Below are 27,810 nucleotides of genomic sequence, written 5' to 3' on the forward strand. Positions count from 1 at the left end.
GAAATGATAACTAGCTAGAAGAGAGTTATAGTTAAATATGATTAGTATTTTAATTAATAATTTGAATTATAAAAACATTGATTTTAAGAAAATATAAATCAGCGGGAAGAGTCTCATGTCTTCTTCCTAACAAATAAAAAATGAAACTGATATTTAATATAACACTTTTCTACAATCTTCCGATTAGTCAATCATTTGAAATGTATTTAACTACTTTGCTCAATATTTCCAACACATTCTTAGACATTTAAAGATGTTACTTCAAGATTTTGAACTTCAACGCCAGAGTGTGGATCACCATCTGGGACGGATGGCTCTGGAGGAGGATCATCATCAGGGACGGATGACTCAGGTTCATCGGAGTTGAGATTTCGGGGAAGACCCATAGCCTTAAGCAAGGGTTCGAAGCTGCAAGGAACTGGAGTAGTAATGCCCATTTTAGCCATAACTGTCAACATTGTTCTTGCATCATTCATTCTACCTAACCTACATAATCCACTAGCTATCTTACCACAGGCTGAAACATCAATCATTATATCCTTCTTTTGCATCAAGATATGTAAGTCAAGGGCTTCACCTATCATTCCTTGATCACAGTATTTATGAATCATAATACTGAATGTAACCTGGTCCAAATCAATCCCCTTTTCCTGCATCTCGTGTAGCAATTCTTTAACTCTCTCCATCTGTCCAATTTCACACAGCCCACTTATAAGAATACAATATGTGTCTGTATTTGCCTTTACATCTTTCTCAGGCATTTTATCAAACACTGACAAGGCATGTCCTATGTATCCTATCTTACAGTATCGACTAATGATCATGTTATACAAATGTGTATCCACTTCAAAACCCTTGTCTTGCATTTCCTTGAGAATCCTTTCGGCTTCTTCCATTCGTCTCGAGCTCAAGTAACCGTCGATCAATGTCTTGTATGTATCTCTATTGAACGTAACTCCTTCCTTTTCCATTAGAGCTAATACAGAATCTAGTTCTTCGAACTTCCATCTCATAGCGCAGGCGTTTATGAGGATATTGGAAGTCACTATATTGGGTTTGATTCCTTTCTCGATCATATCTTCAACTAATTCTCTTGCTATCTTGATCTCTCCACTCTTGCAGAGTCCACTCACAACTATTGTTAAGGAAAATGTGGACACCTCTAATCCAGATTCAACTAATTTATGGAAGAACTCAAGACAGTTTCCGATTTTGTCGTATCGAACAAGGCTACGTAAATACCAGCTACATCTTTTCTCATCTACTTGAATTCCGTTCTTTATCATGTAATTGAAAACTTCTAAAGCAACATCGAACAATCCATTATCGATGTAAACGTTGAAAAGCAAGTTGAAGAATCTAGCGGCGGTTTTCTTTCTATCATGAAAATAAAGCTCAGCAGAGGAAGCGATTTCGGAGAATGAGTACCTGAGATTTCCGTCAGCTCCGGTAATAGAAGCGAGTATGGTTTCGGCCTCGGAAAAGAGTCGTTTCTCCTTGAGTATACGGGTGAGAAGGGCGAGGTGGGTTTGAAGATCCAGTTTGAAGGAGACAGAGGATTCGTTGGATTGGAGAAATTTGAAGAAATCGAGGCAATTTGTGGGATTTAGACGGCGGTCGGATAGAATGGTTAGGACGTTGTCTGGAGTGAGGTTAGGAAGGATGGAGATGATCTGTTCGGTGTCTTCTGCGGCGGCGGCGGCGGCGGTAGGATGAGGTTGGTCCGATGAAGATGGGTTGTTCTTGCGGGTGGCAGAAATGACGAGATGGGCAATCTTTTGAATGGAGGTTAGAGAGGAAAGGGAAGGGTGAAGTGGGCATCTTTTTGCAGTTCTTAGGGTTTGCAACACGTTCTGAAACGACATTTTAGGGGATGCTTCGATCAAACGGGAGAGAATGATTCAACTTCTTTGTAAAAAAGAGAAGAAGAAGAAAGAAAGACAGGTCTTTTATATATGTTTGTATAAAAAAAAAAAAACATTAATAAAAATAAAATAAATATTTAGAAATTTTAATTGTTGAATTAATTAATTTAATGATTATAATAATATTAATACTATATAAAACAAAAAAACAAACTTTTTAAAGGAAAAAATTCAAAAAAAACTTCTAAAAGAATAAAAATTTGATTGGTCAGCTAAGGGTCACCACTCTCTCGTGGGCAACCAATAATTAAGAAAATATTATACTAGAAAATAAAATAAGAACAAAATCAATTTTTTTCTTAAATGACTGAATGATATCCCTGATTCTATTAAAAATATCAAAATAGTATTATTTTACTTTTACTAAAATTAAAATTTTAAATATAAAAAAAAAACATTTTTATATTTATATTACAAAACTTTTAAAATAATTCATTTACTTTCATAACAATAGGAAATGTTTCATACCAGCACAGATTGGACTTGAAAAATATTTAGAGTGAGTTAAAAAAAAAAAATTATGAATAAAACGAGAGTATATAAATATAAGTTTTTTTTTTTAAATTAGATAAAAAAGATAATGTATTAAATAAAAAAAAATTAAGGAATAATATTACATTTATTATTTTTTTTTCTTTTTTTGGGTTGTGCTTCGGATTAGAACATGGATCATACAAATAACAATGATGTTTTTTCACGAACAACACATGAATTAGCAGATCAAGAAACAGTTAATCCAATTCTTAAGGGGCTTAGTCTTGTACCATATTAATGGTTGCTAACTGCTAATCGGCCCAAAGAAGAAAGGCTGAAACTAATTAAAGTGTCCAACTCCAAACTCCAAGCAAAAACATTGAGGTCTTATTTGATAGGATTAATCTAAACAAATCACTATCTCATCCACATATTTTTATTCAACATTCAAAATAATTAATTAAAATATTTAAATACTCTATATCATTTTTTTTTTCATACAGAAACAAATCCCCCAAATTAAAAAAAAAAACTAATTTATTTAAACAAAGAAAGCAGATCAAATAAGCCCATTAATATTTCGGCCATCATGTTTTAAAATGAAGTCATATTGTGATTAGTACTTATCAAAGTTTGTTTTAAATAAGTGTCATTTTATCATGTAATGTTATATCAGCATGTTGACATAGATATATTTATATTTATATTTCCCTAATAATGGCTTACATAAACAATATTTTATATAATTTTATTATATAAAATTGTTTAGATGATATGTTATCTTTGTACCACTTGATATCATGACACATTAATCTCATTTCACCAATGACTTGGTCCCTCCCACAATTTGATGTGCATAAATTTCATGAATAAAATATGTTTATATACTCAATGTTTTCTCCTAATCCAACACCCTTCTTCTTTTTGTCACTTTCAATGAATGCACCACCTCGCGAGGAAGGTAATTAAAAAAAAAAAAGAAGAAGAAGATGAGTTTTTCTTGCTTATTACTTAGTAGCCGTGTGAGATGAAAGTCTCATGTACAGTTTTGAATGAGAGAAAGAAGTAAGGAATCCTCTTTTCGACTCTGACTCTCCCACTCCAGTCGTTGCTTTTCTTTTTGTTACTTCGAAAGTAGCTGCTTCAGCTTCAGGCACTCGAATTTTCGATATTCTTTTTTATTTCTCATCAAACGATTGACATCTTCTTCTGAAAATCCTAGCTATTCTTAGCAAGATATTGAGAAATCTCATAGCTATTACTCAAACAAACATGAAACATATGCTTGGATATTCGTCCATAGGTCAAATCGGATATATAATTATTGGAATAATTGTTGGAGACTCAAATGATGGATATGCAAGCATGATCACTTATATATTGTTCTATATCTCCATGAACCTAGGAGCTTTTGCTTGCATTATATTATTTGGTCTACGTACCGAAACTGATAACATTCGAGAGCGAGCCTCTCGGTCTGTCATTATACCTCGAGAAGTAGAAAGAATTACCATTCCCATTCCGCCTAAAATTTTAGGAATTTGTTAACATCAAAAACAACAAAAAGTAGAGCAAACATATAATAACGAATTCTAAATTGTAATCAAGCGTCGCCCATTGGTTCTATACCCGATTCATAACTAGAGAGATTCTGGGTCCTTTGAAAACCCCGGAAATCAAAAATGCCAAATAGGAATCAGACTAGATATTCTTAGAAATGCCAAAAAAAATATTATATTCATAAAGCAAAAACATAGACGCACTTCTATGAATATCAAAAATATACCGTATCTAATTAGTCAATTTGAATTATCAATAGATTGATCAATAAAGGATCCACCATTAGATAATTTGGGTTAGAAAAAAAAGAGATTTATATTATGTGGAATGTATTATGTAATGTTTGAAAACCTTCTAATTTGATAGATTTTGTCCTGTTTTTTGTGTTTAACATTAACATCTTACTTTATTTGGATATTTATTTTTTATGTAATATTAAAATTTATTTGTATTTGAACTTTTTATTTAAAATTTTACATGTAACAAATGTATTTCAAACGAAAAAAGCAACTCACTTCAAAATACCAATATTTTTTTTGGAAAAATGGTTTTAATGATATTGGTGATGTAGTTTTGAGGTTACAACATTATTTGTTTATATTGTCACCATGATCATATTTCTTACATATCATATTGTATTACATGACAGACAAGACAAATTGTTACATGAATTTATTTGGTATTTGTTGACTTTTTTTTATTACGAATTAATTTGATAAAATTATGATATTTTTATAATAAAATATCTCTTTAACCCAACTAAAGTAGTTAAAGTGAAAATTACGATTCTTATAAAATAAAGATTAGCATATTAAATGAAAGTAAAAGTTAAATTTGTTACCGATTCGGGTTCGTATGCTTAAAGTTGTATGTAATGTCTAACTTTTCAGATAATCCAAATACAAAAAGTTAAGGGAGATATTTTTAAATTGTGAAAAGTTAAGGACATATTTATGATTTTATTTAAAATAATATATAAATAAATATCTAAAGGAAATGGTTGACATTCTCAGCAACTAGCTACCGTGACAACTTGAGATTAAATTTATTATACTCTCTTGTTTTCAATGATTAATTTTTTCTTTCTTTTGAATTTTAGAAAATAGAATGACCATTATTTATTTTTAACTCAATAAAAAAAAACATAAATGTGAGGAAAGCTATATATAGGTTGTACGTACGTATATAAAAATTTGAAAATATAATATATATGTGAAGAACATGATATATATTCACTCAAATATGTCTACACGTTATTATTTATTTTTAAAAATCATTGAACTGTATATTACCTAGCTATATATATTTGAAAAAGAAAATGAGAGTTGAAGAATAATGTAATATTTAATTAAAAATGCAAATAGCTAGCTGTTTAATATATAAACTATAAGAATATTGTCTACTATTGTAATAAAATAGATCCTTTGAATTTGGAAAAACACCTGTACATATATTATAAATAAAATAATAATACAAAGAACTCTCTGAGTTTGTGAAGGGATTAGGTTACAAATTAAAAAACATTTATTGAGGGAGACAAATGAATATTCTTTTTGTCACTATCTAATATATATCTTCCATGGCAGGACAGTTTACTACTTTTCTTTAATTAAATATTATTGTATATAACTATATATATTTCAAATTTTAATTAAGCCTGAGTGTTTACATTTCATCATTTTATTTTATTCTATTATACTATACATTTATATTTAGAAGCTGTATTTTATCATCTACGGGATCCTCTGTGTCTTCTTTTATTATTATTTTTTTTATGTAAAATGTCTCTATTATGATTATTACAGAAACTATATATCTATCAAATTAAAAATATAGTGAAGAAATATTGTTGGACATTTCAAATAGGTCAATTGATTGATATATATAGAAACTTAATTTAGCTTCTACATTAAATGACCTATCTTTTTTTGTATAAAAAAATTATATACTTTTTTTAAATATTAATTTGGGTCACATCAATAACTCAACTACTACAATAAATAGATGTGAATGTGAAAAAGGTTCTCACTCTTCTTCAAATATCTTATAGTTTCAATATTTGTTTATTGAAAATAAATTTATTTATTTCTAAGTCAAATTGTTAAATAGGGCCAATATATTATTTCAAACTAACAACTCATGTATCCATTTGTTTTTGGTAGAAATTTGAATTAGGGTTCCAATACTACTAATTGATTTTCTTTATATTATATTATATTATATATATATATATATATATATATATGTTATTTAGACCCACATATGTATGATTTATATAAATTATGTAAAACACTTAAAAAAAACATCCCTTAAAATTTGTAATGATATTCTCAACTAGAAAAAGTCAACACCAACATAAAAGAAAAATATGAACAAAATTTAAATCAGTAGGTAATAAAACTTATTTAAAGATATTAGAATTTATATTAAAGTATAAGAAAAACATTGTTACGAACTTTTCTGTCGTATACTTATTTTTAATCATAAATTCATTTCACATCTTAGACGGCAACAATTTTCACGAATACGAGTCACTAAAAGTGCGTCTTACATTTAAAAAAAGTTTTATTGTTAGTTTTGAAACTAAATTTTCTTTTTTTCCATGTTGCTCATATTAATTACTTGCACATTTTGTTTTATTTTCATAGTGAGAATACGAGCTTTTTAAGCTATGAGTATTCACTCTAATATTTTTAACTTGTAAATCATATTTTTCCTCCTATTTAATCTAAGGCTTTCCAATACGAGTTATTTAAATGAAGTATATAATTATTTAAGTAATCTCACTCATATTAAGATTATAAAAATGTCATTTAGATAGGAACACTAATATATATAATTATTTTTAAATGAAAGAAAGAAAATAATTAATATAATTATAAAAGAATTAATATATAAAAAGATGATATATCTTAATTATTACAATAATCCAATCCCACATTAAGGTCGTCTAACTGATAAATAAAATCAGTGTCATGTACCTTACTTTTATTTTTTTCTTTGATCAAATACAAAAGAAAAAAAAATAACTCATGACAACATATATTGGCACAAATACTATTTATTATTTATGAAGTACTTCCATTGACTTTCTACTCTTTCTTTTAATAGAAATAATCATTCTATTTATTCCCTCCATTGATCTTTGGGATATTCAATAAGGCCAATTCTCTTCTTTTGTAAAATAAAGATGCGGCGGAGTGGAATCCTTAAATTATAATAATTAATATTAAGTACCTGTTTGAATCTTCCATTAGTCATTTTTACAAAATTTCAACGCCACCACAGTTGCCTATAAAAACAACTTCTCCTTAATACATTTCCCAAACACTTACCATCATTTGTTAGTTGTAACAAAGAGTGAAAAATTAATCTGATAATGGGTAAAGAAGTTGAAGGATCTCCCGGCAGCTCCATGCACGGAGTAACTGGCCGGGAACCTACCCTTGCCTTTGCCGTGTCATCGGACTTCCCTTCCGATACCACTGCAAAGTTCGCCCTTCCCGTGGACTCCGAGCATAAGGCTACGGTTTTCAAGGTGAGTAACAATACAATATTCAAATTTGTTTTAATTTATATATCTGACTCGAAATATTTAATTATGTTTAACACCTATATTTTGTTTGTATTCTTTAAAGATATATTCCTTGGCGAATCCTCACATGAGGACGTTCCACCTCTCGTGGATCTCATTTTGTACTTGCTTCATCTCCACTTTTGCGGCTGCCCCACTAGTACCCATCATCCGGGAGAACTTAAACCTAACCAAACCCGACATCGGAAACGCCGGTGTCGCGTCTGTGTCAGGAAGTATATTCTCTAGGCTGGCTATGGGCGCAATTTGCGACTTGTTGGGCCCGCGCTACGGTTGTGCTTTCCTCATCATGTTGTCGGCGCCGACGGTGTTTTGCATGTCGTTGGTGTCGTCCGCAGGGGGTTACATCGCGGTCAGGTTCATGATAGGGTTTTGTCTAGCTACTTTCGTGTCGTGCCAGTACTGGATGAGCACCATGTTTAATAGTCAGATCATCGGCCTAGTGAACGGAACAGCTGCCGGGTGGGGGAACATGGGAGGCGGCGCCACCCAACTGCTGATGCCCATTCTCTACGAAATCATCAAGAGGTGCGGGTCCACGCCCTTCATGGCTTGGAGGATCGCATTCTTTATCCCCGGTTGGATTCATATCATCATGGGGATTCTCGTCTTGACCTTGGGCCAAGATTTGCCCGATGGGAACTTAGGCGCCTTGCAGAAGAAGGGAAATGTCGCCAAAGACAAATTCTCCAAGGTAAGTAGCTAGTAATTTATTTCTCTCATAATATTCCAAGAATCTAATAATAATTTCTAAGTAATTAATTGAACCAGTAATAATAAAATTAGTTAATTTTTTCTTTGAAATGGTTTTAGGTGATGTGGTATGCGGTAACAAACTACAGAACATGGATTTTTGTACTCCTTTACGGCTACTCCATGGGGGTTGAGCTTTCAACTGATAATGTCGTGGCCGAATACTTCTATGATAGGTATTTTCATTCAAAATTAATTGGTTCTCTTTGTATACAGTTGTTATTAGGAGTACAAATTAAGCATATGCAAAACATTAACAACCAGAAAAAAAATGAACTTATCATGTTCTATCTATGCCAGGTTCGATCTAAAGCTCCACACAGCTGGAATTATTGCTGCCACGTTTGGCATGGCGAATCTTGTGGCCCGACCCTTTGGAGGCTTCTCTTCGGACTTCATGGCCCGACATTTCGGCATGAGAGGCCGTCTTTGGGCCCTTTGGATCCTCCAAACTCTGGGGGGAGTGTTTTGCATCCTGTTGGGCAAAGCAGACACCTTACCAGTTGCCATCGCCATGATGATCCTATTTTCCGTTGGAGCGCAGGCTGCTTGCGGGGCCACTTTCGGCGTCATTCCCTTCATCTCTCGTCGTTCCCTTGGAATCATTTCGGGAATGACCGGGGCAGGTGGAAACTTTGGTTCGGGTCTAACTCAACTACTTTTTTTCACTAGCTCTAGATACACAACTGGCACGGGATTGATGTATATGGGGATAATGATCGTGTGTTGCACGATGCCGGTGACTTTGGTGCACTTCCCCCAATGGGGAAGCATGTTCCTGCCACCTAGCAAGGATGTGGTTAAGGGGACCGAGGAACACTATTATGGGTCCGAATACGATGAGGATGAGAAGTCAAAGGGCATGCACCATGGCAGCATCAGGTTCGCTCAGAACAGCCGAACCGAGCGCGGTCGACGCGTTGGTTCTGCTCCCACCCCACCAAACGCAACACCAAACTATGCTTAATAATGCAATCGTCGGAAAATTAATAATCAAATGCATGCTTTTGTTGAAATGTTCCTTCAACTTGATATACACCACTTGAATCTTGATGTAATAGGATAAAGTTGTATTATTTGCATCATTTTATATTTTCAAAAAATAAAAAAACAAAAAGGTTTAAGTTGTTGAAATAGTGGTGATGAATGTGAGAGTTTGTTATTAAATAATAAAAAAAAAAAAATTGATCTAGAGATATAAGGTTTATCGGAGGGAATCCAGCTTATGGCCATGGGTCCCATGATAATAGTTGACTTTAAAACAAGTAGTAAATTGAACTTCTCCAGAAATTGCATTCACATCATATTTACTCAAAAGTCTCAAATCATATTCTTCGTATCCAATCAATTATTATTATTATTATTATTAATGCTCAACAACTTATGGTTTAAATAATAACAAAAGGGTTAAACATAGTTAATAATAAAAAGGCCTCATATTAGTTTATTAAGAGCCGTAATAACTGATAGGGTAAGTTGGGATTCCGAAAGGAATACCACACAAATCTGACGTGGTCGACAACTCATACAGAAGAGAGAAATTAAAAAAGAATATCGAAAACGAAAACAATATCTAAATATGCTATTGACATTGGCATGTTTGAGACAAAAATGTTCTAATAACTTGATTTTCAGTTTACATTACAATATCATTTTCTCAAACATGCATAGCCATATTTTTAAAATTTATCTTATTATTATTATTATTTTCTTAGACATGACTTTTTTATTTATTTATTTTCCTTTCATGCACATATGACAAATTACGTCGAATTTGTGGCCATTTCGTTATATTTTCATTGCCTAAATCATTTCTTTTTATTAGTGCAATATTAAGGGAAGAGAATAAGTTAGTATCATACTTGTAGATCTATCAATGAATTCATTTTAAAAATACAGTTATATTTTTTTTCTTCAGTATATTGTTTTATTTTACCTATTCTAACCTATTAGTGCTTAAATTTGTTTTTTCTTTATTGTGGGTATAGTAATTTATGCAATGAGGTTTCTTTTAAGATATTTTTTCATTGCCTCCAAAAATCTACGTACATATTTTTTTAAAATTATGTTGAGCTCTGTACAGCTCTCGTAACTGTAGTTATAGAGTTTCTTGATCAATTTTCCCTTCATAAATATTTTAAAATATACAATACAATCTTATTTATAAAATTTTGGTGATGTTTTAGTGAATAAATTGACAATTTTCAAAGTAGAATTAAAATACAAGTATTATTTTTTTAAAACAAAAGTTCAATTTTCTTAAAAAGTTGTTTAAGACTAGACAAAATATTAAAAAAAAAGAAGATTAAAATAACTAACAAGTAAAAGACAAGATGAAAATAAAACTACTCGGATTTGCACCCTGGTCGGCAAGACTAAGTAGCTGCAATAACTTCTCACTTGCTACAACACAAATTTAAAATAAACTAAGGACAACAGAACATAGCAAAAAAATAAAATAATAACAGAAAATTGTAAATGTTTTCTACCCGAATTAAATAATTTGAACTAAAACTAACCCCAAATAAATTACTCAAAACCCAAAAAAGGTTGTTTGGAATGTGAGTTTACTCAAACAAAGCTCCCTATCTACAAGTGATGACGACATTGAATCATTGTATTATTATATATCTCAAACTATCTTTACTTTTAATTTTCTTAATATTTTTTTTTATAAACACTAAGAATAGAGAAATGATTAGGTGAGAGAATTTGGTGAGAGAATGACTTGGCATAATCTTATTCGTTGAAAAAATCAAATAATTTCTCTTTTTCTCTTTTTTCTTCCACTTTTACATTTTCCAACCAATGAAGGTAATGACAAGTCATTCCCTCACAAAATTCCCTCTCTCTATCCCTCCTTCTAATAATAAATTTGATTCGGCTTATTCTAATGTATTTTGCTAACATTGTGCATCTTTCATTAAACTTATACATATGTGTAGCTTATATATTTTATTTTTTATATTTGTAATAATACTAATTGATAATATATAATTTTTATTAAATTAATTTTAAATATGAATAAATTATTTAAATTTATATTAATGTATTTTAAAATTAAATTTATGAATATATTAAATTTTATAAGTTTTTATTAATATATAATTTTAAAATCTAATTAAAATAAAAATACAAAAATCTTTATTAAACAAAAAAACATTTTTATTTTTGAATTTAGGAAAAACTAGCATAACACTCACGCAAATCGTTTTGTTCTCTTATTTACTTGTTCAATGTTTATTTTTTAAGATTTTGTTTTATAAAATAAAAGAGTGTTATTTGATTTAATTATTAAAATATATATTTTATTTTTTATTTAAAATTTCATATTTAAACGAAGAGTTACACAGATTTAAATTTATAAAAAAAAATGTTTAAATTTATGTTTCATTATTATTATAATATTTTTTTTATAAAATTTTAATTTAATAAATATATATATATATATATAATTATTTGATAATTAAATAAAATTATATTAAAAGTTAGAAAGAGAAATTAAAAAAGAAAAAAAAAATAGAAAAATAAGAGGAGAGCATGAGTAAAAAATATATTAAAAATAGTGATTAAAGATAAAAAAAGATCGGGATTATAAGTTTAAATGATGGAGAAGGTAGGAAGATATAGAAAAACAATACGTTTAAATGGAAGATAAATTTGATTATAATATTTTGATTAGCTTATTGATTAGAATTATATATCATATTATTACACAAACATTCATAATCCTTGTTTATAAGCTGAATCAAACTCGTCTCTTATGATTTGATGAGTAGTCATGTTCTAAACTTTGTAACTTGTATTAGGTGATCCGCCCAACTGTCAAGGGTCAAGAAATATAATTATAAAAAATCAAGAATTGAACTCATAAAAAATTATAATCATTAAGTTTATAAAAAAAATAATAATTAATTAATTAAGCTAAGTTTAAACTTACTAATTTTTATATTAAACTATTATACATCTATGTATAATTCTAAAAATATATAAAAATTGCAATAGAACTACTCATAATAATATTTAACCTTGGGTTGTGTCTGCTTTTAATTGAAGTATTTATATCCAAGTAATATACACATGTGAAATGTAACCTCAAACTTATTCTGAAGTGGGGACTTATTTTTAACAACACATATATACTTTTTTAAGAAAAAATATATTTCATAATACAATTGGCGGATACTTTAGAGAAGCTTTTTATTGGGATTATAAATCCAATTACGTTTTAGACCATTAAATCATCAATTTTAATAAGATTGACAGCAAATGAATAAGTCATTTATCATACATTCTAATTAATAAAATTGAAACTAAAATTCTATTTATAATAATTAACTAAAAAATTATATAAAAAACAAAATTTTATAATCTGCACATTTGCCATCTTAAGTAATACAAATCTTAATGATAAAATCAAATTTAAAAATTAGGTTATGAAACTCAAGGTTTACCATAAGAATTACAACATCAAATATGACCAAGAATTCGAAACAAAATGGTAAAATAAGTCTCACCTTTCGGCTATAACATGTGATGATTAACCCAATTATATGGTTTTGGGCCACACAAGCTAGCAATTATATGATGCTTTTTTTTTTTTTTTAATTGTAGCATCACAATTACACTTAATCCATTTATCAAGAGGTTTTTTTCATAGAAATATTTGTAACAACACATAAATCAAAATAATATAACTTTGTCGTCTTCAAGATTATTGGCCATGTAAAAGGAAGTAAGGAATTTTTCAACTTATTTATCAAGTAAGTAGGAATTTCCACAAAATTTTGAGGGTAAATAATTTTTTTTTTTTGTAAACTGTCAAGATGACTCCAACTCAAGAGTAATTAAAACCAAAGTATTAAAAATAATAAACCTTCATTTTTTCAAGCACTTATATTTCATTTACATCTATTTTAATTACTTTGGGGCACGCCAGAGAGGTTGAGGACTTTGCCCAAAATAGTGGCCCTATGACAGTAGGACTCATTGCAAAATTGAAAATGACAATTTACTCTTCTTTAATCAATTAATTAATATTGTTTTGAAATGAATCCATTGACTTTCTTCCCAATTTAAGTCTGGATTGATTTGAATTATTTGAATTCAACATAGTTAATTATTTAAATAATTTAATATGTAATTAATTAAATTATTCTTATAATAAATCAATTAAAATACTAAAACAATTTTTTTAAACCGTTGAAAATAATCAATGAGTATTTAAATTATTTTTCATCAAACAACATGCATCAATTAATAATCTAATATTTTCACCAAACAATATATATACATTAGTAATCAATATCTATGGTTTAATAATTTAAAAAGAATTTAATATGTGTGCCTCATTGATCCTTTGGGATATATGATAAGACAATTATCACTTCTTATATATATATATTTGGTTTAATAATATTCCAAATATTCTATCATCCTATCAATTTTCTTATAGTATGTTACATACTAATTTTACTTATTGTTGAACTTTAATATATAAATAATGGACTAATGCTCTCATACCAAGTAAAATGCATCATATAAAGATAAACAAAGACAATATTATAATTTGATTTGAGTAATTAAATGAAACAAAACTTGATTGATTATTCTCTAGTGCATATAAATGTATTATGACATTACATGTCTGTAAATTAATTATTACATATTTGAACAAAATTACAATTGAATAAATTGGCAAAAATAATTCTAATAATTTTAGTACCATACCCAAGATAATGGTATTGTGAATTGTAAGTAATTAATAGACCTCATGATTCATTCCCAAGATAGCCTTTGAGCTTAGTCTTATTTGGAGATCATTCTCAAATACTATATTTTTGTGCTTATTATTGTAAGAAACTATATATACATGTTTTGTCTCACCTTAAAACTATTTGTATTATTAACAAAAATTCAAAACATCCATAACTCAAATATTACAACTTTTAACAATTTGAAGAAAAACATCGTAGAAATTATCATTCTTTTTCTAACATCCAATTTTATTATCATTCTTTCTTTTCTTTGGTGTGCGAGGGTTTGGCCCAACCGAAAGAACTAGAGGTCCTTTGACTATGTGCAAAATTGAAAATGACAATTTAATCTTCTTTAACAATTAATTATTCATGATGTTTTGAAATGAAATGAATTCATTGACTCTGTTCCCACTTGAGGTTTGGATTGATTTATAATAGTTTAGGATTTAATTAATAAAATTATTCATATCATCAATAAAAGTACTTATTTTTTTCAAAATTGTTGAAAAAAGACCGAGTTTTTTTTTTATATATTAATTTTAACTAAACACCATTTATCACTTAAAATAGTTAATTAGTCCAATATCTCTACCAAACAATATTAATTGAAAGAATTTAATAGATAGATGGACCCCAATTGATCGTTTGGTATATACGATAAGCCAATTCTCTTCTCTAACTCAGATGTGGCGGAGTGGAATCCTTGAAATAATTTTCTAATAATTAATATGTACCCGTTTGGATATTCCATGAGCCCTTTTTACAAAATGTCAACGCCTACATCTTAGCATATATAAACAAACTACCCATTTCATTTTTCAAGCATCACATAATTAATCTCAGTGACTCTCATCTTCACCGTCACTTAATTATTGGACTACAGATAAAGAGGATATTATGGGTAAAGAAGTTGAAGGGTCTCCTGGCAGCTCCATGCACGGAGTAACTGGCCGGGAGCCCACTCTTGCCTTTGCCGTGTCATCGGATTTTCCTTCCGATACCACCGCAAAGTTCGCCCTTCCCGTGGACTCCGAGCACAAGGCTACGGTTTTCAAGGTGAGTAATACAATATTTAATTTGTTTAATATATCTTAGAACTAATTAATTATGTGTAACACACTAATTAAGAACTATTTTTTATTTTGTTTTTCTTGTGTAAAGATATATTCCTTGGCGAATCCTCACATGAGGACGTTCCACCTCTCGTGGATCTCCTTTTGCACTTGCTTCATCTCCACTTTCGCGGCTGCCCCACTAGTCCCCATCATCCGGGAGAACCTAAACCTAACCAAACCCGACATCGGAAACGCCGGTGTCGCGTCTGTCTCGGGAAGTATATTCTCTAGGCTGGCTATGGGCGCAATTTGCGACCTGTTGGGCCCGCGCTACGGTTGTGCTTTCCTCATCATGTTGTCGGCGCCGACGGTGTTTTGCATGTCGTTGGTGTCGTCCGCAGGGGGTTACATCGCGGTCAGGTTCATGATAGGGTTTTGTCTAGCGACTTTCGTGTCGTGCCAGTACTGGATGAGCACGATGTTTAATAGTCAGATCATCGGCCTAGTGAACGGAACAGCTGCCGGGTGGGGGAACATGGGAGGCGGCGCCACCCAGCTGCTGATGCCCATTCTCTACGAGATCATCAAGAGGTGCGGGTCCACGCCCTTCATGGCTTGGAGGATCGCATTCTTTATCCCCGGTTGGATTCATATCATCATGGGAATTCTCGTCTTGACCTTGGGCCAAGATTTGCCCGATGGGAACTTAGGCGCCTTGCAGAAGAAGGGAAATGTCGCCAAAGACAAATTCTCCAAGGTAAGTAGCTAGTAATTTATTTCTCTCATAATATTCCAAGAATCTAATAATAATTTCTAAGTAATTAATTGAACCAGTAATAATAAAATTAGTTAATTTTTTCTTTGAAATGGTTTTAGGTGATGTGGTATGCGGTAACAAACTACAGAACATGGATTTTTGTACTCCTTTACGGCTACTCCATGGGGGTTGAGCTTTCAACTGATAATGTCGTGGCCGAATACTTCTATGATAGGTATTTTCATTCAAAATTAATTGGTTCTCTTTGTATACAGTTGTTATTAGGAGTACAAATTAAGCATATGCAAAACATTATATAACAACCAGAAAAAAAAAATGAACTTATCATGTTCTATCTATGCCAGGTTCGATCTAAAGCTCCACACAGCTGGAATTATTGCTGCCACGTTTGGAATGGCGAATCTTGTGGCCCGACCCTTTGGAGGCTTCTCTTCGGACTTCATGGCCCGACATTTCGGCATGAGAGGCCGTCTTTGGGCCCTTTGGATCCTCCAAACTCTGGGGGGAGTGTTTTGCATCCTGTTGGGCAAAGCAGACACCTTACCGGTTGCCATCGCCATGATGATCCTATTTTCCGTTGGAGCGCAGGCTGCTTGCGGGGCCACTTTCGGCGTCATTCCCTTCATCTCTCGTCGTTCCCTTGGGATCATTTCGGGAATGACCGGGGCAGGTGGAAACTTTGGTTCGGGTCTAACTCAACTACTTTTCTTCACTAGCTCTAGATACACAACTGGCACGGGATTGATGTATATGGGGATAATGATCGTGTGTTGCACGTTGCCGGTGACTTTGGTGCACTTCCCCCAATGGGGAAGCATGTTTCTGCCACCTAGCAAGGATGTGGTGAAGGGGACTGAAGAACATTATTATGGGTCCGAATACGATGAGGATGAGAAGTCAAAGGGCATGCACCATGGCAGCATCAGGTTCGCTCAGAACAGTCGAACCGAGCGCGGTCGACGCGTTGGTTCTGCTCCCACCCCACCAAACGCAACACCAAACTATGCATAATATATGTATACCTAGAAAATTATAAACCATCTTATATTGTGTGTTGTATGAATTTTTCTTTCGACTTCATATATATATATATATATATATATATATATATATATATATATATATATATATATATATATATATATATATATATATATATATATATATATATATATATATATATATGTGATTTAGTTGTGACGTTTTATTTGTGTTCTTTTCCAACTTGAAGATGAAACCTTTCATTTCTTTCCGCCTCACCTCACCGAAAATGTTGCCAAAAAACATTATTTTGTATTTTTTTTTTGAATATTTGTCTTTTAAAATTAAACATGTGTAATCTATATATTTATTTACTTACTTAAATATGAAGAATCCATTTATCATATTTTGTTACATAATGTATGCGGGGTTCTTTGGATTTTGTAATGACTACAACAAATTGATCTAATCCGACGCTAAAATGTAGATTTACCGACGTATATTAGCGTTGATAAGATTTGTACCGTCGTCAAATTAGTGTCGCGAAATATGGAAGGCAAATAGATAAACACATAACACACCGTCGGTAAAACTTATTAAAGATATGTTTTCAGCTTTTGTAGAATTGTTTTTAGTGTTTTAACTAAAAATATAAGGAAGTTGATTTATTCTTTTCACATATATATGGAGTATTGTAATGGGTTTTGTCATTTATTTGTGTTTGAACAATGTTCTTTTATTTAATTAGAAAAGATTATAGTAAAAGAAAAAAATAATATTATAAATTTCTAATTAATAATCAGGGTGGACTCGAATTGATGACTTTAAAATTTTTGTAATCTACCACTGAACTATAAGTCTCAACTTCATCTTTATCATACAACTTCTTTCACAACTTCAAATGCAATAAATAAAAGCTGATGGTCAATGAAAATAAAATATAAACTAGGTAGAAAAGTTCAATTAATTAGTGAAAATCTTAAATAAAAAATCCCCTACAAGTATAAATTCCCAGTCCAAAAATCATTTAAAAAAAAAATGGTCCAATCCATTTTATATATAATCTAAAAATCTAATTAAAAGTGTTAGATAAAGATAATGAAGTATGCTTACCAACTTTTTTTTTATTAATACATAAACACACCAAATAATTTAAAGAATGGTTTAAAAATTAAAACAAAATATATATATATATATATATTTTAATTTAACAATGAACTCCTGATATTTGATTTCGTTATGTAATATTTTTTCTGTTAGTTTAACTAGCATGATAAAGAGAAAAAAGGGTTTAAAGTTAAAAGTTAGTAAAATTAATGTAATGACTAATTCTAAATGTATCTAGTACAGCTTATATGTATTAATATTAAAAGATTTTCCTCAAAGTAGCATAAAATAAAAAAATATATATTAATGTCTCCATGAATATGGTAGAGTCCATATATATATTATTATTGTCTCCACACAGCCTAGGTTGCCTTATTTTCAGGGGTCCCACTAGATTAATCCATTAATACAATCCTAATTATGACTTTGTTATTTTTAATGTAAAAAAACAATAGTTGTCATATTAATTAAATATATATCTACCAACTACTTGGAAAAATTGCATCATCAACACGCCTAAGAAGAAGACAATTCTCTTGAAATGAATTACAATTATATATGTTTATAAATTGGGTTTTCTCTTCTTCACGAACATCAGCTGTTTACTCTGATCATGTGGTATTGTTCTTTACCTTAATTTACCATGTTGATAAATAAAAGGATATTTAGATAGAAAAAATAAATTTATTTATTTACTTCACGAATTCTCCTCACACGTACAATCACGATTTTAACCTTTACATACATGCTAGTGTGACTGACAATTTAATCTTCAACTCCAAACAGCCAAACCTTATTCCGTTTTGAATCGTCCGGAAAGATTGTATGAAATAGGGTTTGATTGATCGGGGTTGAAGATTAAATCGGGGTCCAACAGCCTAAAGGGGTCAAAATCGTGAATATATATGTCACTGAGGGAAAAGTCGCGAAGTGAATAAAAAAATTGATTTTCTTAATCTATATATCCTTTTTTCATTCTTGAGGACTTGCCAATTTAATTAAAAAAAATACTATGATCAAAATAAAAACTTTGTCCGAGTGAGAAAAATACTCGAATGATTAAAATAATGATGGTTTAAGCTCTTTATAACACAATTCAAAATTTAAATCTTATTTGACAAAAATTAAACGACTTAAAATCTGCAAAATATAGTGCAAGTAAAAATTGAGATTGAAAACTTTAGCAGCCCATAATTTACATTAGTAAAAACAAAATTCAGTAGGGATTGGGATTCAACTAATTATTAATCCTTCAAATATTTTTTTCATTTTTCATTTTATTTATTATAAATTTTAGGTAAAGGTAAAATGATAAATAAGTGGAAATGATCTGACCTTTTTTTAAAGCAACATCAAACAAGTACTTTTTTTTCTTCAAATAATACAAATCGCAAACAATATCTCTTATATATAATTATATTAGCTGTAATTTATTTGAAATATTTAAATAAAGATAAGAAGAAGTTTTCAATAAAACCTAATTGGGGCAGCTATATATGTGTTAATTAACCACTTCAATCTTAATTAATTAATATATAATAATGAATTGTTAAGGTTTATAACTGATTTAAAAATGGATGCGGACCTCTATTAATCCTTTGGCATAAACTATAAGGCGAATTATATAACTTATTCTATTCACTTTCTACAAACGATCAGCTGCGTCAGATTGGAAATATTCCTTTGGAATAATTAATTTTATAAAAAATGAATCTTAACTACCCTTTTGAATCTTCCATTAGCCTTTTTATAAACAGAATGTAAAATGCTACCCTCCAAACTTTACCTTTATAAATATCTATGTATCCTTATTACTTTTCCCAGACATAAACACAAATTAATCTCTTTGCATAATTAATTCTCTACATCTTCACCATCATGGGTAAAGATGTTAAAGTTGAAGGATCTCCGGGAAGTTCCATGCATGGAGTCACCGCCCATGAATCGACCCTTGCATTTGCAACTACATCGGAGGTTCCACGCGACACTACAACCAAGTTTGCCCTTCCGGTGGATTCCGAGCACAAGGCTACGGTTTTCAGGGTGAGTATATTATGGCTTCTCCGATTTATTTGAGAAAATAAGAATTTTTGAAAAAAAAAACACTTTTAATATGTTGTTTTAATGTAAGATCTAAAGATAATTTCCTTTCTTGTGTAAATTTAGATATATTCGTTAGCGAAACCTCACATGAGGACGTTCCATCTGTCGTGGATATCGTTCTGCACTTGCTTCGTGTCGACCTTTGCGGCGGCCCCATTGGTTCCCATTATCCGGGAGAATCTAAACCTGAAGAAAGGGGACATAGGAAATGCGGGTGTGGCTTCAGTGTCGGGAAGCATCTTCTCAAGGCTAGCGATGGGTGCAATATGCGACCTCTTGGGGCCACGTTACGGTTGTGCGTTCCTCCTCATGTTGTCGGCCCCAACGGTGTTTTGCATGCCGCTAGTCTCGTCTGCAGCCGGGTACATCACCGTTAGGTTCATGATCGGGTTCTGTCTAGCCACGTTCGTGTCGTGCCAGTACTGGATGAGCACGATGTTTAACAGCCAGATCATCGGTCTTGTGAACGGAACAGCCGCTGGGTGGGGGAACATGGGAGGCGGGATCACTCAACTCTTGATGCCCATCCTTTATGAGATCATCAGGAAGTGCGGCTCAAGCCCTTTCATGGCATGGAGGATTGCATTCTTTATCCCCGGATGGCTTCATATTATCATGGGGATTCTAGTCTTGACCCTCGGTCAGGACTTGCCCGATGGTAACTTGAAAGAAGTGCAGGATAAAGGAACTGTTGCCAAAGACAAATTTAGCAAGGTAATATTTAAGAAATTCATCTCTTTCCGATATAAAAGATGTCAATATGTAATCCGTCATTATGGGATCAAAACAATCGAAATATTTATAAATAGCGACGAAATATGGAATCAATAGTGACGTAACCAAAAACAAGGGTAAAATTACCGTCGCTTGTTATTCAACGACGGGCAGGTGAGCCAAGTGACGGTATTTTCCGCCTTATTGTTCTCTTTATAAACTGTATATATTTTGATCCAATAGCGACGGATAAGAACCGTCGCTAAACCTGTTTCATTAAAAGGAAACTTGTAATGTTTTTATATATGGATAATATGAAACAAAGTAAGTACTAATCTTAAATTTTGTTATTTTCTTTGAAATTATGTTAGGTGTTATGGTATGCTGTAACAAACTATAGAACTTGGATCTTTGTTCTACTCTACGGCTACTCCATGGGTGTTGAATTATCAACTGACAATGTTATTGCCGAATATTTTTACGACAGGTAATTCTCTTTTCTTGATATTCAAATTTAATAGTTTCTCTTTGAGAATATACATCTATAATTACGAAAAATTGGTTAAATTGAATGTGTTTTTATGCACGCAGGTTTGATTTGAATCTCCACACAGCCGGAATCATCGCTGCCACATTTGGCATGGCGAATCTGTTGGCCCGACCCTTTGGAGGTTTCTCTTCTGACTTCATGGCCCGTCATTTCGGCATGAGAGGTCGTCTTTGGACCTTATGGATTCTCCAAACTCTTGGTGGAGTTTTTTGCATCCTGTTGGGCAAATCAGACTCCTTACCCCTCGCTATCACCATGATGATCCTCTTCTCCGTTGGAGCACAAGCAGCATGCGGTGCCACTTTTGGCATTGTTCCCTTCATCTCCCGTCGTTCACTTGGCGTGATTTCTGGTATGACTGGTGCCGGAGGGAATTTTGGATCGGGTTTAACCCAACTACTTTTCTTCACTAGCACCAAGTACTCAACTAGCACTGGATTGGTTTACATGGGGATAATGATTGTGTGTTGCACGCTGCCGGTGACATTGGTGCATTTTCCTCAATGGGGAAGCATGTTTCTACCACGTAGCAAGGATGTCACCAAGTATAATGAGGAACGCTATTATGAGGCAGAATACAATGAGGATGAGAAGTCTGTTGGCATGCACCACGGAAGCATGAAGTTTGCCACAAGCAGTAAAACCGAGCAGGGACGTTTGTTCAATCGTTCGGCTCCGACCAGGACTCCACCTAATGCAGCTTAATAATATATGAAGTTATAATAATGTCTACTTGTGTGAAAATGTTCTTTGAACCCAATGATGGTGTATAAACATATAATATCCACAATACTGAATGATATTCAGTTATTGTTCAATTTGTGATTTCATTTTGCATTGTTTCCGGAATAGTCTTCTTTCGAATACCTTTTGGTTTATGAGTCTTCATATTTTAGAATAATGTCATTATAATCAAATGAAGGTGTGGGTACATTTATTGTCTATATATTGTTTTTATTATCTCTTGCCTATTTTTGTTTTTTTAGATTTTTCACAGTTGAGCTATTATATATAAGTATTAATGCATACACGAGTTATTACGATTTTTGTGTTAGCTAATTCATGACAATATAAAATAATGTATCAGGTCGTAGAATAATTAATCAAGTTTAGGGTAGTATAAATTTTACCTTAAACTAGAGTAGTGGCCACTGATAACATCCAAATTAAATTACTACCAAATAAACACATATAATTTTCAGGGGATGGACCAAATACCAATTAACTATGTTTTTAATTTACCGTCGCTATTGTTTGTTCAATGAAAGATGTCAAAATAACTCTTGCTGAGATATAACGACGCTAAGAATACCGTCGTTATTGAACCAGAGCCGAAGTTATATTTGTAAAACAATTTTACATGTCATTTTATTGCATATGTCATCTTATTAATGACTAACTCATTTCGTTTGACCATCTATATATATATATATACAAAATAAAATTTATAAATTAAAAGTATATATATATATATAGATTTATAAGAAAATAATTAATGATTAATAAAATTATAAATAATTCGTTATTAATTTACTTTTTAATAAATATTATTATTACCCTCATATATCAAGTATTATTATTATTAATAATTTAAATTGTCATTTCTAAACCTGATTAATCTTTTAAAAACAATCATGCATCAATCAAAAAGTATTATTACCATTATATATCATCAATCAATTTACATCAAAAGATAGGATACAAAAATAATCTTCTATAAATGTTTTAAAAGGATTCTTTTTGGAATCCCACTACTATGCATATAATTAAACAAAATAATTTACACATATACAATGAAGCAAATTGGTACGTATAAAATCAACCATAAATAATTTCATTAACTATATTTGAAAAATGAAAGACAACGTGATAATTAAAAAACAATTTCCTTGTCATACCAAATTAATTAAGTTGACCACACATATTTTATATCTTCAACTTTATCATCTTCTTCGTGATAAGTATAATTAGTAGATAATATTAACCTAAACAATTTAATAATTTAATATAATAATGTTTTATTTATTCAATACGTTTTTAACTCATTTAACAAATATTTTATTCATTTAATATGTTTTGACTCCCTTAATACGTTTTTAGTTTTAATAAGTATATAACTCATTTTAATTCATTTCATACGTTTTTGACGCGTTTTAATACGCTTAACACGTTTAGACATGTTTAACACGTTTTTGACATGTTTAACACGTTTATGGCACGTTTAACACGTTTTGACACGTTTAATATGTTTTCACGTTTTTTTATATGTTTAACATGTTTTTATACGTTTAACACATTTTTCACATATTTAACACGTTTTTGACACGTTTAATACGTTTTAAGTACGTTTTTGACACATTTAACATGTTTTCACGTTTTTGACATGTTTAACACGTTTTTTTACGTTTTGACACGTTTAACACATTTTTGGCACGTTTAGCACGTTTTTCACATTTTAAACATATTTAACACGTTTATCACATTTATGTCACATTTAACATGTTTTTAACACGTTTAACACGTTTTTCACACGTTTAACATGTTTTTTACACGTTTAACACGTTTTTAGCACGTTTAACACATTTTTTTACACGTTTAATACGTTTTTTTATAAGCTTAACACGTTTTTCATGTTTTATACACATTTAACATATTTTTGACACGTTTAACACGTTTTTCACGTTTTGACACGTTTTTCACGTTTTGTCACATTTAATACGTTTTTAACATATTTAACATATTTTTCACGTTTTGACACATTTTGGGCATGTTTAACATGTTTTTCACATATCTGGCAAGTTTAACACATTTTTAAGACTTTATTTAGTATGAATGATTTTAATATTATTTAAATATTATTTAAATAATTCATATTAATCTCACATATTATTTCTTCAACTAATTTAGTAATTAAAATATTAAAATAATATCAAAAAATTAAAATTATGTTAAACGGATCAAAAAAACGTATAATGTCAAAGAAATATTAGACGGAGCAAAAAATAAATTAAATGGACCGAAAGTTTTAAATGTTTCACAAGTATGTTAAACGGGCCAAAACATGTTAAACATGTCAAAAACGTAAAAAACGTGTCAACATGTGTCAAAAGTGCCAAGACGTGTTAAATGTGCCAAAAATGTGTTAAACGTGCCAAAAATGTGTTAAAACTTGTCAAATGTATTAAATGTGCCAACAACGTTTTAAATGTGTCAAAACGTGTTAAACGTGTTTAAATGTCAAAAACGTGTTAAACATGTCAAAAACATGAAAACGTGTTAAACATGCCAAAAATGTGAAAAACGTGTGTAATGTGTCAAAACGTATTAAACGTGCTAAAAATATGTTAAACGTGCCAAAAATGTGTTAAACTTGTTAAAATATATTAAACGTGCCAAAAATGTGTTAAACATGTTAAAAACGTGTTAAACGTGCCAAAATGTGTAATACATGTGAAAAAAGTGTTAAACATGCCAAAAACATGCCAAAAATGTGTTAAACGTGCCAAAAACGTGAAAAACGTGTTAAACATGTTAAACGTGTTGAATGTGCCAAAACGTAAAAAAAACGTGCCAAAAATGTAAAAAACGTGTTAACCTTGTCAAAACGTGTGAAAAACATGTTAAACGTATTAAAAATGTCAAAAACGTGTTAAACGTGCAAAAACGTGTTATACATATCAAAAACGTGTTTAAACGTTTCAAAACGTGAAAAACGTATTAAATGTGTTAAACATGTCAAAAACGTATTATACATGTCAAAAACGTGTTTAAACGTGCCAAAATGTGGAAAATATGTTAAACATGTAAAAACGTGTTGAACGTGTTAAACATGTCAAAAACGTGTTAAACATGTCAAAATCGTGTTAAACGTGTCAAAAACGTGAAAACATATTTAAGAAGTTAACATTTTGAACTGATATTTTATTTTTGAATTTAGGAAGTTAAAATGTCAAACCGATATTTTTATTTTGAATATATTAAGTTAAATGTTGAACTCATATATATTCAATAAAAATCGAAACTTAAAAAAAATTTGACATTAAACTATCTTAATTAGTTTTGTCAAACTAATATTTTAATAAAATAGATAATATATATTAAAATTATTTTTATTATATTTTATTTTACAAATATAGGAATTGTGATTAAATTACAATTTTATTATTTTCTCAAACATAGGAATTGAGATTAAATTACACTTCTATAATTTTCCGAAACATAGGAATTGAATTGTAATTCAATGCTAATTCTCATGGAATTGAAATTGAGATTCCAATTCCACTGAACCAAACATACCTTTAAAGTAATTTATTAAAACACAAAAGTTATAGGCTTATTTAGATATCTATAATAAATATGCAGATATATTTATGTAGAAGTAGAAACACTATTACTATTTCGTTAACGAACCGAATAATAAATAAGTATATTAGGATTAAATTCCAAACCCATATAAATAGTATACCTATTATATTTCTCTTATCAGAAAAAAATAGAGGTATGTTCTCTCAAAAAAATTCAAGGGATATCGATAGAGAGTTGGAAGACTTAAACCCCACCCATATTATTAATTATTGATCAATGTTCAAATATAGAACTGTAAGATCCAAAATCGAGAGAAGATCCAAAGAACAACGAAGAACGACTTAATGAACTGTTATGTATTAAAGATTCAAGTATGCTTCCACAACTATAAAATATCTCAATTTATCGACAACGTATTAAAGTTATATAACTAAAAAAATAAAGATTTAGATTAAAGATTTTAACAATAACATCCTAACTTCCATTTTTTTTTTCTATGCTCACTTAATATTCTAGCATCAATTGATTCTCTTTCGATTAATCTTCTTCTTTTATCACCTTCTCATTTAACTAATCTCCTTGTTTCATTATATTCAAACATTTCTTGGAGTGGATTTAAAACATTGTATTATTTTATTATAACATATGTGTTAATATATGCTCTAAAGTTAAAAATATCACAGAATTTTGAAAAAAAAAATCGTTTAATTTAATTACATAATAAAAATAAGTAATATAATTTTATTAAAGAATATATAATTATATTTTTGTACTACAACTCGAAGAGAAGTGTTATCTTGATAGAAAAGTCGCCTTTATTAATCACCTCTCAATTAAGAAGGCATCACTCAAGTTCTCATACCATTTATATTTTAATGATTTTGAGGACTAAACACTAATAATTAGATTACACGAACAAATTAAGAAATAATATATCTATGACTGAATTATTGCTTCATGTAAAATTAATGTCTAATTAATTATCACTTAAAACTAGTTTGATCTCATTTTAATCAATTTCTCTTGATCGAATGTTCAAGAGAAAGCATGTGTATAAAGTGGGAGAAGACTATGTCCGAAAATTCTTTTGAAACAAAAATTGAATTCATTAAATTTAAGAGTCTCTCATCATTAGGTTTTTAAGTTCACGAGAGCTCTCTAATGTCGCTACTAATACTTTTTTATATAAATAACGACAATTTCAGTAACGAAGGGTAATGGCTTATAGGGCCATTACTGAAATTCATTAGTCACGACTTTTTAGGCTTTGAGTAACTAGTTTGATCCTTACTAAAGCCCATTTTTCTACAGGTGAGCATCAAATAATTTGTAAAGAATTCAGACAATATAAAATTATTAAGGATAGGTTTGGATGAGTGAAATTAATATTGAAATTCTAATTTTAATTCCAATTCATTGAATTATAATTCAATTCATATGTTTAGGAAAACTATAGAATTATAATTCAATCTCAATTTATATGTTTGAAAAAAAGAATATAATAAAAATAATTTTAATATATATTATTTATTTTTATTAAAATATTAGTTTGACACAACCAATTAGGATAACTTAAGTTTTCAGAAACTTTTTAAGTTTCAATTATATCGATTCAACATTTTAACTTAGTAGATTCAAAAACAAAATACAGGTTCAACATTTTAACTTTTAAATTCAAAAACAAAAAAACGGTTAAATATGTTAACTTCTTAAATTAAAAAAAGTATATATTGGTTCAAAATGTTAACTTAGTTGTAAATTAAAAAAGAAAAAAGATATCAGTTCGATATTTTAACATCCTATATTAAAAAAACAATTATCGATTAAAAACTTTAATCGTGTTTTAAATAATAAAATAATAAGTTATTTTGTTTGAAAAAATATTAAAAAAATAATTAAAATTATAATTTAGTGCTTAAAATAATAGAATTGAGAATTATAAAATTATATTAAATTGAATTCCATTATAATTATAATTATAATTATAATTTTAATATTAATAAGTATAACCAACTTAAAAATTAAAATTGGAATTCCAATTTTTGGGTTAATTACTTTAAAACATACTGTCCAACACCTAAAACTACTACAAGCTTATTTGATGAATGAGTTATTTAGATAAAGTGACTTTTTTTTTTAAATAATTTTGTT

The 27,810-nt window shown here is 30.1% G+C and overlaps 4 protein-coding genes across 4 annotated transcripts; 3 read left to right on the forward strand and 1 right to left on the reverse strand.

Annotated features, from left to right (window-relative positions):
- Positions 1 to 134: 134 nt before the first annotated feature.
- On the reverse strand, positions 135 to 1,901 carry LOC124923650 (pentatricopeptide repeat-containing protein At2g28050-like). Its single transcript, XM_047463613.1, has one exon. The coding sequence runs from the start codon at positions 1,863 to 1,865 to the stop codon at positions 240 to 242; it is 1,626 nt and encodes a 541-aa protein (XP_047319569.1). The 5' UTR covers positions 1,866 to 1,901; the 3' UTR covers positions 135 to 239.
- A 5,437-nt stretch (positions 1,902 to 7,338) lies between these two features.
- On the forward strand, positions 7,339 to 9,343 carry LOC124923651 (high-affinity nitrate transporter 2.1-like). The gene is made up of 4 exons (XM_047463614.1): positions 7,339 to 7,497; positions 7,598 to 8,248; positions 8,368 to 8,483; positions 8,608 to 9,343. The coding sequence occupies exons 1-4, from the start codon at positions 7,339 to 7,341 to the stop codon at positions 9,272 to 9,274; spliced, it is 1,593 nt and encodes a 530-aa protein (XP_047319570.1). The 3' UTR covers positions 9,275 to 9,343.
- Positions 9,344 to 14,963: 5,620 nt separating this feature from the next.
- On the forward strand, positions 14,964 to 16,977 carry LOC124923653 (high-affinity nitrate transporter 2.1-like). The gene is made up of 4 exons (XM_047463615.1): positions 14,964 to 15,122; positions 15,228 to 15,878; positions 15,998 to 16,113; positions 16,244 to 16,977. The coding sequence occupies exons 1-4, from the start codon at positions 14,964 to 14,966 to the stop codon at positions 16,908 to 16,910; spliced, it is 1,593 nt and encodes a 530-aa protein (XP_047319571.1). The 3' UTR covers positions 16,911 to 16,977.
- A 2,888-nt stretch (positions 16,978 to 19,865) lies between these two features.
- Positions 19,866 to 22,059, forward strand: LOC124925024 (high-affinity nitrate transporter 2.1-like). The gene is made up of 4 exons (XM_047465000.1): positions 19,866 to 20,030; positions 20,154 to 20,804; positions 21,176 to 21,291; positions 21,396 to 22,059. The coding sequence occupies exons 1-4, from the start codon at positions 19,866 to 19,868 to the stop codon at positions 22,057 to 22,059; spliced, it is 1,596 nt and encodes a 531-aa protein (XP_047320956.1).
- Positions 22,060 to 27,810: the final 5,751 nt, after the last annotated feature.

Source organism: Impatiens glandulifera, chromosome 2 (genome assembly GCF_907164915.1).
Source record: "Impatiens glandulifera chromosome 2, dImpGla2.1, whole genome shotgun sequence".
Lineage (NCBI taxonomy): Eukaryota > Viridiplantae > Streptophyta > Magnoliopsida > Ericales > Balsaminaceae > Impatiens > Impatiens glandulifera.

Coding starts and splice junctions, on each gene's coding strand:
- LOC124923651 (XM_047463614.1), top strand. CDS start 7,339: ATGGGTAAAGAAGTTGAAGGATCTCCCGGCAGCTCCATGCACGGAGTA. Junction 7,498..7,597: donor ATAAGGCTACGGTTTTCAAG/GTGAGTAACAAT, acceptor TATTCTTTAAAG/ATATATTCCTTGGCGAATCC. Junction 8,249..8,367: donor CCAAAGACAAATTCTCCAAG/GTAAGTAGCTAG, acceptor AAATGGTTTTAG/GTGATGTGGTATGCGGTAAC.
- LOC124923650 (XM_047463613.1), bottom strand. CDS start 1,865: ATGTCGTTTCAGAACGTGTTGCAAACCCTAAGAACTGCAAAAAGATGC.
- LOC124923653 (XM_047463615.1), top strand. CDS start 14,964: ATGGGTAAAGAAGTTGAAGGGTCTCCTGGCAGCTCCATGCACGGAGTA. Junction 15,123..15,227: donor ACAAGGCTACGGTTTTCAAG/GTGAGTAATACA, acceptor TCTTGTGTAAAG/ATATATTCCTTGGCGAATCC. Junction 15,879..15,997: donor CCAAAGACAAATTCTCCAAG/GTAAGTAGCTAG, acceptor AAATGGTTTTAG/GTGATGTGGTATGCGGTAAC.
- LOC124925024 (XM_047465000.1), top strand. CDS start 19,866: ATGGGTAAAGATGTTAAAGTTGAAGGATCTCCGGGAAGTTCCATGCAT. Junction 20,031..20,153: donor ACAAGGCTACGGTTTTCAGG/GTGAGTATATTA, acceptor GTGTAAATTTAG/ATATATTCGTTAGCGAAACC. Junction 20,805..21,175: donor CCAAAGACAAATTTAGCAAG/GTAATATTTAAG, acceptor AAATTATGTTAG/GTGTTATGGTATGCTGTAAC.